We start from the raw sequence: 15,383 nt of genomic DNA, 5'->3' as shown, positions 1-15,383 counted from the left end.
CTGATTTTATTTCCACATAAAAATGATTAAAAAACCATTTATATAACACAAGGATATAAACTTCTAGTAGACCAAACCATAATTGGATTTACTTGAAACTGATGCTACAAAGTTGATATATTAACCGTTTGTATTTGTATATCTGTGATTTAGGTATAGAACTGAATTTTATTCTCTAAATAGAATGTGAATATGCCTTTGATTTAGTTCAGTTTAGTTTTGTTCCTTAATTTCACTCAGTCTTATAGCCAATTTAAAGTTAAGAATCATCTCTTCTAGGAATGCTAGCCATAAATAAATTATATATATATATATATAGTATATATAATATATAATTGCTCCAGTAATCTCACCTGGAAAATTCCATGGACAGAGGAGCCTCGAGGGCTGCAGTCCATGGGGTCGCAGAGTCGGACACAGCTGAGCACACACACATATATGTGTATGTATATATAATGGCCGATGATTTTTATCTATAATTCCCATAGAACTGGGCGTTTTGACCATTTGAAGGATAAAATATTTAGCTGTGAAACTCTCTAGAAGAAGACTTTTATTCCTGGGTAAAGAAAAACCTGTGTCTGGAATATCTTCAGATGTGTTAATTTGTATTAATTCAACATTAATGACACGTGTTTTTTCCTTAATAAATGTAGAATATCATATAGTAAACTGATCAGCTGACAACTCCTTTGACATTTCTTCTTGAAAGAGACCTTATTGGTATTTCTTGAAATCTATGTCTGATAAGCAAATTAAAGAAGATGAAGAATCTTCTTTATCTTCATATAGGGAGAAGGAAAAAAAGTTTAAGAAGTCTTGTTGCTTAGTAGCTGAGTTGTGTCTGACTGAAGCCTGCCAGACTTCTCTCTCCATGGGGTTTCCCAGACAAGAATACTGGAGTGGGTAGCCATTCGCTTCTCCAAGGGATCTTCCCGATCTAGGGATTTAACCTGGATTCTCCCAAATATAGGCAGATTGTTTACCATCTGAGCCACCAGGGAAGCCCAAGAAGTTTACCAGGCGGCTATATATTTATTTTTAATGAGGTGGTTGGAATTTGCTTCACTTGTAAAATAATTTTCAAACTTTAGGTTATATTAAATTATCTAGAGTACCTATTAAAATGTCTTCCTTCAAACTTAAATCAGTTCAGTTCAGTTCAGTCAGTTAGTCGTGTCGGACTCCTTGCAACCCCATGGACTGCAGCATGCCAGGCCTCCCTGTCCGTCGCCAACTCCCAGAGTATACTCAGACACGTCCATTGAGTCAGTGATGCCATCCAACCATCTCATCCTCTGTTGTCCCCTTCTCCTCCTGCCTTAAATCTTTCTCAGCATCAGAGTCTTTTCTAATGAGTTAGTTTTTCGCATCAGGTGGCCAAAGTATTGGGGTTTCAGCTTCAGCATCAGTCCTTCCAATGAATATTCAGGACTGATTTCCTTTGGGATAGACTGGTTGGATGGATCTCCTTGCAGTCCAAGAGACTCTCAAGAGTCTTTTCCAACACCACAGTTCAAAAGCATCAATTCTTTGGCACTCAGCTTTCTTTATAAAGTCTGTCACTGTTTCTACTGTTTCCCCATCTATTTGCCATGAAGTGATGGGACCAGATGCCACGATCTTAGTTTAAATCAGTAAGTCTGGGAATTTCCATTTTTGCTATGCTTCTGATCCCAGTGGACCCACATATGTCAGTAGAACTTACTTAAAAGAATAGAGTTGACTGGTTTTTTAGAATCTGAAGCCCAACTTCAAATTTTACTAATTTCTGATTGCATTAAGAAATCTAGAATTGGTAATGCCCCTACTCTCACGTAGAAACAAAGTTAACCATCTTCCTAGGCCTCAAATCATCACTAAATGTCTCACTTAAAATATCAAGCATTCAGCTTAAAGCCAGAAACAAAACAGGCAAATAGGCAGGAAGTACAGTGGAACCAAAATCCAAGAGAAACAATGGATAATGGAAACAGATTCATGAGGAATCCAGATGACAGAAGTATTAGACAGAAACCTTAAGATATTGTGCTGGTTATGTTTAAAAAAAAAAGTTGAGAAGAACCAAATGTAATTCTAAAACTGAACACTAATATGAAAACGTTAAGAATTAAGTGCTTGTTATTTGACCAAACCCTATTTGGATTTATTTGAAACATGTTACAAAGTTGACACATTAACAGTTCATATTTGTATATCTGTGGTTATTTGGGTGATATACTAGACTAAAAAGAAACAGAATGTGTAAATTGATAACACCATTAGAAAACAGACTAAAGCTTAAAGAGACTGAAGAGTGGAAAACAAGGAAAAAAGAGGGACACGTGGAATGCAATGAATAAGCGTAACATAGATTTAAGTGGTCTCCTCAAAGGAGAGGAAAGACAGGATGGGGTAAAAGTAATATTGGAAGTAATAGTTGAGAATTTTCCAAATATGATGCAAGGTATCATGCTACAGGTTAAAGAAATGCTGTGAATCCCAAGCTGAAAAAATATAGACAAAACCATACACAGTAAAATTGTTAAGAAAACCAAGATATTCCCGGTAATAGCCAGAAAAAAGATTTATTACCTTCAAAGTAAGGGTAAGACAGATGCTTTCTCAAGAGAAAGCCAAAATAAAATAATAATGTCATATCTTCAACACACTGAAAGAAAATAACTACTAACCTTGAGTTCTATAACCTTGGAAAGCATCCTTAAGATTAATAGTGAAAAAAGTTGTTTTCAGATAAATTGATAGGATTTGTTACCAGCATATTTGCATTGATGGAAATAAAAAATTGTTGTCAGAATGAAAATTTAGTCTGTACGGAAGCTTGGAAACACAGGAAAAAATGTTGACTGGCAGAAGCAAATACTATAAATGAGTGTTAAGGTAGGCTCTTTAAAATAGTAGTAATTTCTTATGAGGGTCAGATGTGTGTAAAATTATGTAGGTAACAATATTAGCAGATAGTTGCCCCAAGACAACCCCATTATCTCCACCTCTTCATAGCCACAGCATTGGATAGTCCCCATCCACGTCGTACCAGGGTCTGCAATGGTACTGTATTACACTGGTCTTTGTGGCCAGTGACATAGAGCAGAATCATAGTACAGTGTATCACTTTCAAGATTAGATTTTAGGTCAAAAGGTGTAAACTTAAAATTATAAAATAAGTCATGGGAATATATTGTATAGCATGGTGACTATAGTTAAAAATACTATATTGCATATTTGAAAATGGCTAAGACTTCTAGAAGATCTTAAAAGTTTTCATCGTAAGAAAAGAAACGTAACTATGTAAGGTGATGAATGTTAACTGTACTTACTGTGGTGATCATTGCACCATATATACAAATATTGAATAGTTGTGTTGTACACCTGAAACTAATATGTTATTGCTCCTAATTTTAAAAGTAAAAGATTAAGTTATAAAAGACACCTTGGCTTTACGTCTTAGGTGCACACACCCTATTGCTCTCTCTCAGTTCTCAGTCTGAGAAATTCCCCCGCACCCTCAGGCAGCCTACGGATGGGCTCACAGGTGAAGGAACTGGGATCTCTGGGTGGTAGAGAAGAATGGAGGTCTGCTAACGGTGATGTGAGTGGGCTTGGAAGTGCATCCTCCAGTCTCATTTGAACTTGCAGTAACTGAGGTCCCAGCCCACAGACTGACAGCAGCCTTGTGAGAAACCCCAGGCCAGACCCGCCCAGCTCAACTGCCCCAGATTCTTGACCCTCAGAAGCTATGTGCGATACCGTTTGCTTTGCTAAGCTGATAAAAACTTGGGGATATTTATTATGTAGTAGTAAATAGCTAACGTGGGCTTCCCAGGTGGCACAGTGGTAGAGAATCTGCCTGCCAGTGCTGGAAGACACGAGACCCTGGGTTCGATCCCTGGGTCAGAAAGATTCCCTAGAGAAGGAAATGGTAACCCACTCCAGTATTCTTGTCTGGAAAATTCCATGGACAAAGGAGCCTGGTGAGCTAAGTCCATGGGGTTGCAAAGAGTCAGACATGACTGAGCAAATAGGCATACACACACAGGTAGCTAATACTGATTTTGGTCCCTGGAAGTTGTGTGTTACGGTAACAGAAACTTGAGGTGTGGTGGTGGCTTTGGAAGTGGGAGTTGGGTAAAAGCTGTGAGAATTTTAAGAGTATTAATGAAAGCCTAAAGTGCCCTGAATAAATTAGTAGTAGAGTCTTAGACTTTGAGGAGGCTGCCAGCGAGATCTTAAAGTGAGGAAAATCCTATTTGAACCCAGTGATTTTTGTCAGAAGATGGAAGAAACTTTTAACAACATGTCACTGAAAGGTAAAAAATACATTTAATGAACTTAATAATCTGCCGAAACTTTGAAAGTACTGCTGCGTTTCTTCTTGTTCTGCTGCTAGTCAAATGTGAGAAAAGAGAAGCTAAAGAAAGGACTGTTAAATAAAAAGGAGCCAAGACTTGCTAGTTTTGAAAATTAGCCTCTCCAGATGACAGACAATGCTGAAACAAAGAAATGCTTCCAAGCAAAAAACCAAACTCAAGGCATTCTCTAGAGAGCATGGTCTAAAGTTGAAACCTAAGGTTGTGGCTGTAAAATTTCTTTGTTAAAACCTCACAAAAGTCGAAGGTGGTGCCTCACACTGCACTTCAGAAAAAAAGGCCCTTTAAAGAATTTCAGGGTGTACTTTACACTTCCTTTCAATATATGGCTTTTAGGACCGTGGGGCTTCTAAGAAGCTTCAGGGTGATGTCCCTGAGCCTTCTCAATGTAAACCCAGAGTAGAAAGGACTTACCTAGAGAACGTTTGTGGTTGTGACTTTTGCCTCCTGGGTTAAACTCCAGTGAAATCCAGTGAAGATCCACACTGTTTTCAAGAAGCACTGCCATTTTGGACTGCAGAGACAGCATAAAATTTTAGAAACCTTTGACCTCCCAGCCTTACACAAGCAGGAATCAGACTAAGAATTTACTCAACTGCAAATGTGTGCTAACTTTCATGAAAGAAGGTGACTCAGAAAACAGAACCAGGTGTTACAAACAGTCATTTTTACAGGTCAAGGCAAAAGTGAGCCCTGATCAAGCAACTTTCAGTGTTTGCTCAGGTGGATTTCAGGATTTCTGTAGACTAATAACTTCTTTGTACCCCTTCATTTCCCCACTTTAACAGAAATAGCTGTCTGAGATTATCTTCTGCCTGCCCCACCATTTTATTTTGAGTGTAAGTGGGGCAGTAAATTTATCTTCTCGTTCACAGGCCTATAGATCTATAGGCCCATACTCAAGATGCTTAAGGAACTTATACCCAAGGATCTTCATCTGTACCTTCATCAGATATAGACGACAGGTTTCTGAACTCTGAGTTGATGCTATAATGGGATGAGACCAGTTGGGGGCTTTGCAGGGGTGGAGTGTATTTTGCATGTTGGTGACAGGGACAGTAACTTTATTGGTACCAAAGGGTGTACTGTGGGAGATAGCCTTGAAGATTGCACCCAGGTTATCACCACCTCTTGTTATTCATACTCTTATGTAAGCTGCATCATCCCAGAGTTGGTCTCTGTGACCAGTAAAATACAGCAGAAGTGATAGTATTATGTGTTGTCAAGATTAGTTTATAAAAGATACTGATACTTCTAACTTGGGAGTGCTCTCTGGCTCTCTCTTGGATCAGCGACTCTTGAGTGAAGCCATATGTCATGCATTCAGCCCATGGAAAGACTCAGGTGATGAGGAGCTGAAGTCTCTGCCGACAGCGGCAAAGGAACGGAGGTCTGCCAGTGACACATGAATGAGTTCGGAAGCAGGTTTGAATGTGGTTAACCACTGCGACCTAACTGACGTGCACTCCACTTAGTGCCGGATACAAATATTTTTTAACACATGCTGGGCCATCAAGCAAATTCCATTACTGTATGCTAGAAATTATTCAGTATGTTTTCTGTCTCTCAAGGAATTTAGAAGTCAGTAACAAAAAGATAACTAGATGATCTCTCAGCTACCTAGAAATGAAACAATATACTTCTAAGTAATTCTTTGGTCATAGAAGATTTACATGTAAAATTAGACATATTTTGAACTGATTGCTAACTATACAGCATAAAAGAATGACTAAAGTCTGTTGTCTGCAGACTGTTGCCTCAAGAAGAAAAGGAAATTAAGACTAATCAAGAACTAATATGAAGTAGACATAAAACAGAAAATAAATTGCATTAAATGACCAAAATTGATTCATTGTAAAGAACATTGCAGTTTGACTAGTAAAATAAAAATGAGTCCTGGCAAGACTCTGATCAAGAATAAAAGGAAAATAGGCACAAATCATCTGTATTAGGAATGAAAAGGGGGATACCATAGCAGAGTGCAAAGACATTTTTAAAAGATTGATTTTGAACAGTTTTATGTAATTTGAAAATTTAGGTGAAGTGGACAGATGTCTAGAAGAATGTCAGATGTCTAGAAAAAAATGCACTAGTGTTGAGTGGGAAATAGAAAATCTCAATTGCCATGTCTGAATAAAGAAGCTAAATCATTAAATAAACATCTTTTCACAGAGAAGACTGTTAACTCCAGAAGACATCACCAGTGAATATTCTACCAGATATTTAATAACACAGTATTAGCAAGCCAGGCCAGAAATGGGCAAAAAGGGAGTTAAAAATGGCCAGGCTGCAGGGATAGAATGGATACATGTATATGTGTAGCTGCTCACCGTTCACCTGAAACTGTCACAACATTGTTAATTGGCTGTGCTCCAATATAAAATAAAAAGTTTAAAAATAGATAGCCAGGCTAGATTTTTTTCAAACACAAGTTTTATTTTACTTTGAAAATCACTTGTTATAATTTTAGTACTATCTGAATAAAGTAGAAAAACCATCTCAGTAGATGCAGAACATGCATTTGATAAAACTCAGTATCAAGTTATGATTTTTTTTAAAAACTAGAAATAGAAAGCTATTGCAGACAATACTTACTGGTAAAGTGTTCAAAGCTGTCCCACTCAGATCAGGGACAAGACAAGGATAACTATATTAGAGGTCTTAGCCAGTTGGTAATGCGAGGAAAAGAACTAAAAGAATAAGGATTGAAAATGAAGAAGTAAAATTGTAATGTTTTAGAAGACATAATTGTATATGTTGAAAATTCCAAAAGCTGTACCAAATAAGCCATTAAAATTAATAATTAAGATTCACAAGGGGGATGAATATAATGTAAATCTATTAGTAGAAAAACCAGTTATATATAATCAACAAAGTTGAATTTTAAAATAATGTTTCTAAGAGATAAAAGTACTAAGAAATAAAACTTACAAAAACTGCTTTTGTACAATGAAAATTACCAAACACTACTGAGCAAAATTGAAGAAGACCTAATGAGTTAATGGTCAAAGGGTCACCAAACTTATTCTGTAAAAGACAATAATTGTTTTCAGCTTTATGGGCCAAAATGTTCATTTCGGCAACTACTCATCTCTGCTTTTTTGGGTGCAAAAACAGCCATTAGTGATAGGTAAACAAATGGGAATAATTGTGTTCCAGTAAAGTGTTATTTACAAAAAAAAAAAAAAAAAAAAGATGGGTCCGTTTTAGCGCGTGGATCATAGTCAGCCCAGCCCTGGTCTGTTGCTGTTCAGTTGCTTTGTTGACCCTTTTGCAACCCCATGGACTGTAGCCCTCCAGTCTCTGCTGTCCATGGGGTTTCCCAGAAAAGAGTACTGGAGTGGGTTGCTATTTTCTTCTCCAGGGGATCTCCCCGACCCAAGGATTGAACCCTTGTCTCCTCTACTGGCAAATGAGTTCTTCACCACTGAGTCACCGGGGAAGCCCCGCCTCTGCTCTAGGTGCTGGTTAATTAACGTCTGCTGGTGCTGCTTAGTCACTCAGTCGTGTCCGACTGTTTGTGACCTCATGGACTGTAGCCCACCAGGCCCCCCTGTCCATGGCATTCTCCAGGCAAGAATACTGGAGTGGGTTGTCATTTCCTTCTCCAGGGGATCTTCCTGACCCAGGGATTGAACATGGGTCTCCTGCATTGCAGGCAGATTCTTTCCCATCTGAGCCACCAAATCATAAACACTAGAGGGGCAACTAGATGTTATCTGCATCCTGTTAGACTATAACTCACAGTCGATGAAGTAGTCTTACTAAAAATTGCAAGAATAGAAAGATAGATGGTGAATTTTTTGGTTAAAAGACACTTGAGACTTCTCAATTGCAGTGTAGGGGCTTTATTTGGATCGATATTAAAAATCATTTTTATTTTAACTGGTTTTAATTTAATGGCTATTTGATATTAAGGTATCCATTTTAATACTTTTAGGTGTGATAATATTGTCATGGCTGTGTTTGTGTCTTGTTTTTAAAGTGTCCTGAAATGTTTGTGTTGAATATCACAAGTAAGATTTGTGTCACACATTAACACCTGTGATTCATATTTGTATTGTCTTCTCTACTAGTCTGTCTGTCTTTTTACCACTAGGTGTTCTTACCCTGATTGCAAGGACTGGGTCTGATTCACTGTGTATTTCTAATACTGAGCATAGGTGCCTAGTAAATGCTGCTAAAATGAGTATAGCTCCTCAAAAATAGTAAATGTGTCCATTAGGCCCAGTGTTATCAAATTATTTTGAAGTAACAGATTTCTTTAAAAATTACTTCCTGTTTCCAAGAGGGGAGAAGTAGGCACTTGAAGTCAATTCTTTCATAAGCCACTATAAAGAGTGGACTACATTAGGTTAATCAGGTATATTTCATGACTTTAGTCAGATTGCCCACTAGTATTCAAAGCAAAATGAATGAATGGAAATTATGTTTAATTCAGCTTTAACTTGTATTTCTCTAACTAACTTAGTAAAGAAACTTGACCTTCATTGTGACCATGAATTAATAAAATCCAAGCATAGATTTCCTCTTGTGCTTGCTTCTTATCTATAATGTAGAAAAATATTATAATTCACCTAGGAAAAAAATACTTTAGCTGTCATCTCTAATTCTGAAACATAACTGTTACTTCTGATTATTCACCTTCCTGTCCTATTTCAGATGTATATTTTAATGGTTATAGTAACTATAACTTTGTATAAAAAGTAAATATAACTTTGTATCCTGTATTTTATAAGCCTGTTTCTTCCTGTTACAGTCTTAGTAGCCATCATTTTAAAGATTATTTTCAGTACAAACATTTTTAGTGAAGATTTATATACACAAATATAAAGAAAGGAGTTACTAAATGAACAAATAATGTACATATTATGACACTAATATATAAATATGCTAATTAATTTTCTCTGTTGCAGTGCTATTATATTTAGTCTTTAATCATTCATGTGGTATGATTCTTTCAAATAAAAATTGTTGTGGAAAATCCCATGGACAGAGGAGCCTGGTGGGCTACAGTTCATGGGGTAGCAAAGAGTCAGACACGACCAAGCAACTAAATGACGTTCATCTGGCTGGATATACCATGGAACATACCATGACCCTGTACTTAACAAACAAAATTCTGTATGTGAAACAAAAATACATAAGGATTAGAATCTATGTATATTTCACATTTTCATTGTTTATTTTGCCTTTCATTACATGAAAATATCATTTACAGTTAAAAAAAATTTTTGGAGGACAAATTCATATCTTTCTTAAAAAACTGCTTTTTAATACACTACTTTAGGAAACAATAAAATATCTTCTGAATACAGTTATAGTATTCTGAGTAGTGCTAATTAGCACTGTAAGATGTTGGAGAAAAGAAAAAAATGAAAAAATTCTGAATCCTAATAAAGAGTGGTTTTTTAAGTACTCTTGATAATCTTAGTAAAAATTTTAGTTTATTGGAGTATAGTTGATTTACAGAGTTGTGTTAGTTTGGGGTGTATAGCAATATGAGTCAGTTATACATGTGTATGTATTCATCCTTACTTAGATTCTTTCCTCGTGTAGATTATCACAGAACATTGAGTCGAGTTTCCTGTGCTATACCATAGATCCTTGTTGGTTGTCTGTGTCGTATTTAGTAGTGAAATAGGGAATTAATGTTTTTTTATTGTTGACAGTGAGCTTCTGACAGTTAAATCACCAGATTCTTTCCAGGAAAATATCTATTAGTATTATGAAAACTAATTCTCAATTAAAAAAAAAAAATGAAACTGCTTGCTTAGAGAATACATACCTCAATGTAAATAAAAATGAACAGTTTTCTCTTCTTTTTTTAAATTTTATCCTGTTTACTTATCCCATCACCTGCTCTACTGTTAGAATTCCCTTCCCCCCCACCCCCACATAAAATGAAGCCTGTGAGTACCTCAGTTTGGCAACCTACTGATAATTAGTAACTAACTTAATTTAGGATTCTTACTCGAATATTGAGTCCCAGAGCAGAAATTTCTGATTGTTAAGAATATTTGATTCCTATCTTTATAGCTTCATTAATCTTATAAATGATGTAATATCCTTTGCTTCATTCTTAATTTCAAATATGACATAAAACAAATTTAATTAGTTCTGATTTAGACAGTAATATACTAGTTTATATAACGCGTTCATTACAGAATCACACACTTTAGAAATGTGAATGTAACAAGTATGATTAGGAGAATATATATGATAAAGTATCATAAAAATTAGCATTGAATTGGACATTTTAAATACTAGCAAACTACCTTTGAACTTTTTGAGCTGAAACAACTTCCCTGCAAGTGAAAGACAAATTTTGAGTCCCTTACTGAATCGATGCTAAGCAAGTGAGTACAACAGTCATTTGGAGCCTCCCTTTTGCCATATTTGTCTAATGTATCACGTATCAGGCTGATTACTATTTTCAGAAACTGTGTTCATGACTGAAATCCTACAGTTAACCTTTAGAAGATCAAAAGGAAATATACTTAACTAAAAAGGTGACCCTAACATATACATTTTTTCTCTTTCTGCTTTATTGCTTGCATGTTTAGCAGCTTTTTTTTTCCTTTCATTTGTTGCCTGGAACTACTCAGTGTGCACTTAAAGGTCAAACAAAGTCATCTTAGGATGGAAAACTAACATATCAATTACAGGGCATAGCTGAATATTTTGGCAACAGTGATTTGGAGTTACCGTTTTAAAAGATTTATTTTAACGTACAGAGTGTTGTTATAGCTGTTGCTAGCTGAAATTATATAAAACTTAAAGAGGTTTTTAAAGGTTTTTTGCTTGAGATCAAGTGCTAAAAGATAAAAGTATGTCTGTATCTTTAATCGGAACCGTATTTACACTTTGCATGCACTTTCTCATCATAACTACTAAGTTTATTCATTAGTTATAGTATACCAAAGTATTTCCATAGAGTAGTAGAATGCCTTACTATACTGTCTGTTAATATTTGTATCATGATTGTTCATATTCTGTTAAATACTAATATTTCCAAAAATGTTCCTTTCTCTTTCAGCTATCCAGTATCTTTTATATTGATGAGTTTTAATAGTTATGGTTTTTTCACTGGTGATCTGCTTTTTCTAAAGTCTTTTTAGAGATATGTTTTTCAAAACAGTAAAATATATCAAGCTACAGCTGACACTAGTTTGTTTTGTTTTTTAGGTAGTTGAACAGGGTATGTTTGTAAAGCACTGCAAAGTAGAAGTCTATCTCACAGAATTGAAGCTCTGTGAAAATGGAAACATGAACAACGTTGTAACACGAAGATTTAGCAAAGCTGACACAATAGGTAAGGCAAGATCCTGTTTCTTTGTTAAACCATTGCCGTTCGAAATTTATTTAAAATTCTATTTGCTGTATGCTACTAAGATGAAAACCATTTTAAAGGTTTATCCTTAGATATTACAGATTTCCAAGCTTGATACAATATGATAATAGCTTAAAGTTGAATTGTTTATCATTTCTAGATGTACTTTACATTATTAGATAAGTTTAATATTTGTCCCATTTTACTTTTAAAAAAATCAAATAATTATAGTTTCAATTTAGCCTTTGAAAATATATGTCATGTTTGCAACATGAATTATAAATTAACGTAGAACTTTAAATACTTGCTTAGGTAAAACTTTGTCAGGTAATGCAATTATTAGTAATAATTTACGCTTTAGCATGAGAAATGACTTGTTTGTTTTATTCTCTCATTCTTGGGAACCCAAATACGATTAAATAGCTAGTAAGGCAGTGGGCCTAGCATTATTATGAATCACTGATTTTTTTTTAATATAATGAGTAGGTTACAGAATTATGGTATCAAATATGTGTGCCTAACTCCATCTATATATTTATATATCTACATATGTTTATATATCTACCATCTGAGCCACCAGGGAAGCTCATATATTTACATATCTACACAAATAGATGTATGTTAAAATACATGTAAATTTTTAAAATTCTGCTTAAAAGCTACATTTTAATTTTAGACCAAGGATGTATTGAATAAGCAAAACAAAGCTCATAGATTCAAAGAACAGATTGGCTGCCAGATGAGTGGGGCTTGGGGGTGAGTGAAATGAGTAAAAGAGATGAAGAGGTATAAACTTCTGGTTATAAAATAAATCATGAGGATTTCATGTACAGCACGGTGACTGTAATCAGTAATATTATCTTGCAAATTTGAAAGTTGCTAAGAAAGTAAATTTTAAAAGTTTTTGTCACAAGGGAAAAAAGTTTTTTAACTCTGTCTACTGATTGATGGATCACCAATTGATAAATTATTGGTGATCATTTAATGATATATATAAATTTTAAACCATTATGTCACACACCCAATACTAATGTAATACTGCATGTCAATTATACTTCAATTTTAAAAAGGAATATATTGAATAAAATGCTTTTTAAATACATGGTTATGCATTTACTAACAATTGCAGTACTATTTAATGACACAACTGAAAATAAAAATTATAAATAGTAGTTATTTTCAAATAAAGTTCTTGGAAAAGAAAATTAATGGTAATAACATTGATCTTGTTGGAAAATGTAAATGGACACTGGAGAAGGACATAACACTTAATGTAGAACTCAGCAAGAAAGCAAGATTAGCAAATTTATGAATTACACCTATATAGCTTTCCTTGTTGAAGTTAGTCATTAGATACACTTTATTTTAAATAAAATATTTCTGAATTTCATAAGTACATTTGACTTTCACCACTTAGCCATTTCACTGCAAGAAAATACTTTTTTTTTTTTTTTTTTTTTATTATTTTTTTTTTTTCCAGTGGGTTTTGTCATACATTGATATGAATCAGCCATGGATTTACATGTATTCCCAATCCCGATCCCCCCTCCCACCTCCCTCTCCACCCGATTCCTCTGGGTCTTCCCAGTGCACCAGGCCGGAGCACTTGTCTCGTGCATCCCACCTGGGCTGGTGATCTGTTTCACCATAGATAGTATACATGCTGTTCTTTTGAAATATCCCACCCTCACATTCTCCCACAAAGTTCAAAAGTCTGTTCTGTATTTCTGTGTCTCTTTTTCTGTTCTGCATATAGGGTTATCGTTATCACCTTTCTAAATTCCATATACATGTGTCAGTATGCTGTAATGTTCTTTATCTTTCTGGCTTACTTCACTCTGTATAAGGGGCTCCAGCTTCATCCATCTCATTAGGACTGGTTCAAATGAATTCTTTTTAATGGCTGAGTAATATTCCATGGTGTATATGTACCACAGCTTCCTTATCCATTCATCTGCTGATGGGCATCTAGGTTGCTTCCATGTCCTGGCTATTATAAACAGTGCTGCCATGAACATTGGGGTGCACGTGTCTCTTTCAGATCTGGTTTCCTCAGTGTGTATGCCCAGAAGTGGGATTGCTGGGTCATATGGCAGTTCTATGTCCAGTTTTTTAAGAAATCTCCACACTGTTTTCCATAGCGGCTGTACTAGTTTGCATTCCCACCAACAGTGTAAGAGGGTTCCCTTTTCTCCACACCCTCTCCAGCATTTATTGCTTGTAGACTTTTGGATAGCAGCCATCCTGACTGGCGTGTAATGGTACCTCATTGTGGTTTTGATTTGCATTTCTCTAATAATGAGTGATGTTGAGCATCTTTTCATGTGTTTGTTAGCCATCTGTATGTCTTCTTTGGAGAAATGTCTGTTTAGTTCTTTGGCCCATGTTTTGATTGGGTCATTTATTTTTCTGGAATTGAGCTTCAGGAGTTGCTTGTATATTTTTGAGATTAATCCTTTGTCTGTTTCTTCATTTGCTATTATTTTCTCCCAATCTGAGGGCTGTCTTTTCACCTTACTTATAGTTTCCTTTGTAGTGCAAAAGCTTTTAAGTTTCATTAGGTCCCATTTGTTTAGTTTTGCTTTTGTTTCCAATATTCTGGGAGGTGGGTCATAGAGGATCTTGCTTTGATTTATGTCGGAGAGTGTTTTGCCTATGTTCTCCTCTAGGAGTTTTCTAGTTTCTGGTCTTACATTTAGATCTTTAATCCATTTTGAGTTTATTTTTGTGTATGGTGTTAGAAAGTGTTCTAGTTTCATTCTTTTACAAGTGGTTGACCAGTTTTCCCAGCACCACTTGTTAAAGAGGTTGTCTTTTTTCCATTGTATATCCTTGCCTCCTTTGTCAAAGATAAGGTGTCCATAGGTTCGTGGATTTATCTCTGGGCTTTCTATTCTGTTCCATTGATCTATATTTCTGTCTTTGTGCCAGTACCATACTGTCTTGATGACTGTGGCTTTGTAGTAGAGTCTGAAGTCAGGCAGGTTGATTCCTCCAGTTCCATTCTTCTTTCTCAAGATTACTTTGGCTATTCGAGGTTTTTTGTATTTCCATACAAATTGTGAAATTCTTTGGTCTAGTTCTGTGAAAAATACCGTTGGTAGCTTGATAGGGATTGCATTGAATCTATAGACTGCTTTGGGTAGAATAGCCATTTTGACAATATTAATTCTTCCAATCCATGAACATGGTATGTTTCTCCATCTGTTTGTGTCCTCTTTGATTTCTTTCATCAGTGTTTTATAGTTTTCTATGTATAGGTCCTTTGTTTCTTTGGGTAGATATACTCCTAAGTATTTTATTCTTTTTGTTGCAATGGTGAATGGTATTGTTTCCTTAATTTCTCTGTCTGTTTTTTCATTGTTAGTATATAGGAATGCAAGGGATTTCTGTGTGTTAATTTTATATCCTGCAACTTTACTATATTCATTGATTAGCTCTAGTAATTTTCTGGTAGAATCTTTAGGGTTTTCTATGTAGAGGATCATGTCATCTGCAAACAGTGAGAGTTTTACTTCTTCTTTTCCTATCTGGATTCCTTTTACTTCTTTTTCTGCTCTGATTGCTGTGGCCAGCACTTCCAACACTATGTTGAATAGTAGTGGTGAGAGTGGGCACCCTTGTCTTGTTCTTGATTTCAGGGGAAATGCCTTCAATTTTTCACCATTGAGGGTGATGCTTGC

General features: G+C 35.5%; 1 protein-coding gene across 3 annotated transcripts in view; it reads left to right on the top strand.

Annotated features, from left to right (window-relative positions):
• Nucleotides 1-15,383, top strand: part of USP15 (ubiquitin specific peptidase 15) — a 131,818-nt gene that overhangs the window by 38,690 nt on the left and 77,745 nt on the right. For all 3 annotated transcript variants that reach the window (XM_061130997.1, XM_061130986.1, XM_061131025.1), the window contains exon 4: nucleotides 11,556-11,682. In XM_061130997.1, coding sequence (XP_060986980.1) covers nucleotides 11,556-11,682 — 127 coding nt within the window. The remainder of the gene's footprint in view (nucleotides 1-11,555; nucleotides 11,683-15,383) is intronic.

This window comes from Dama dama, chromosome 3 (genome assembly GCF_033118175.1).
Source record: "Dama dama isolate Ldn47 chromosome 3, ASM3311817v1, whole genome shotgun sequence".
Lineage (NCBI taxonomy): Eukaryota > Metazoa > Chordata > Mammalia > Artiodactyla > Cervidae > Dama > Dama dama.
Note: the sequence above shows the minus strand (reverse complement) of the source record. Positions and strands in the feature narration are given on the sequence as shown.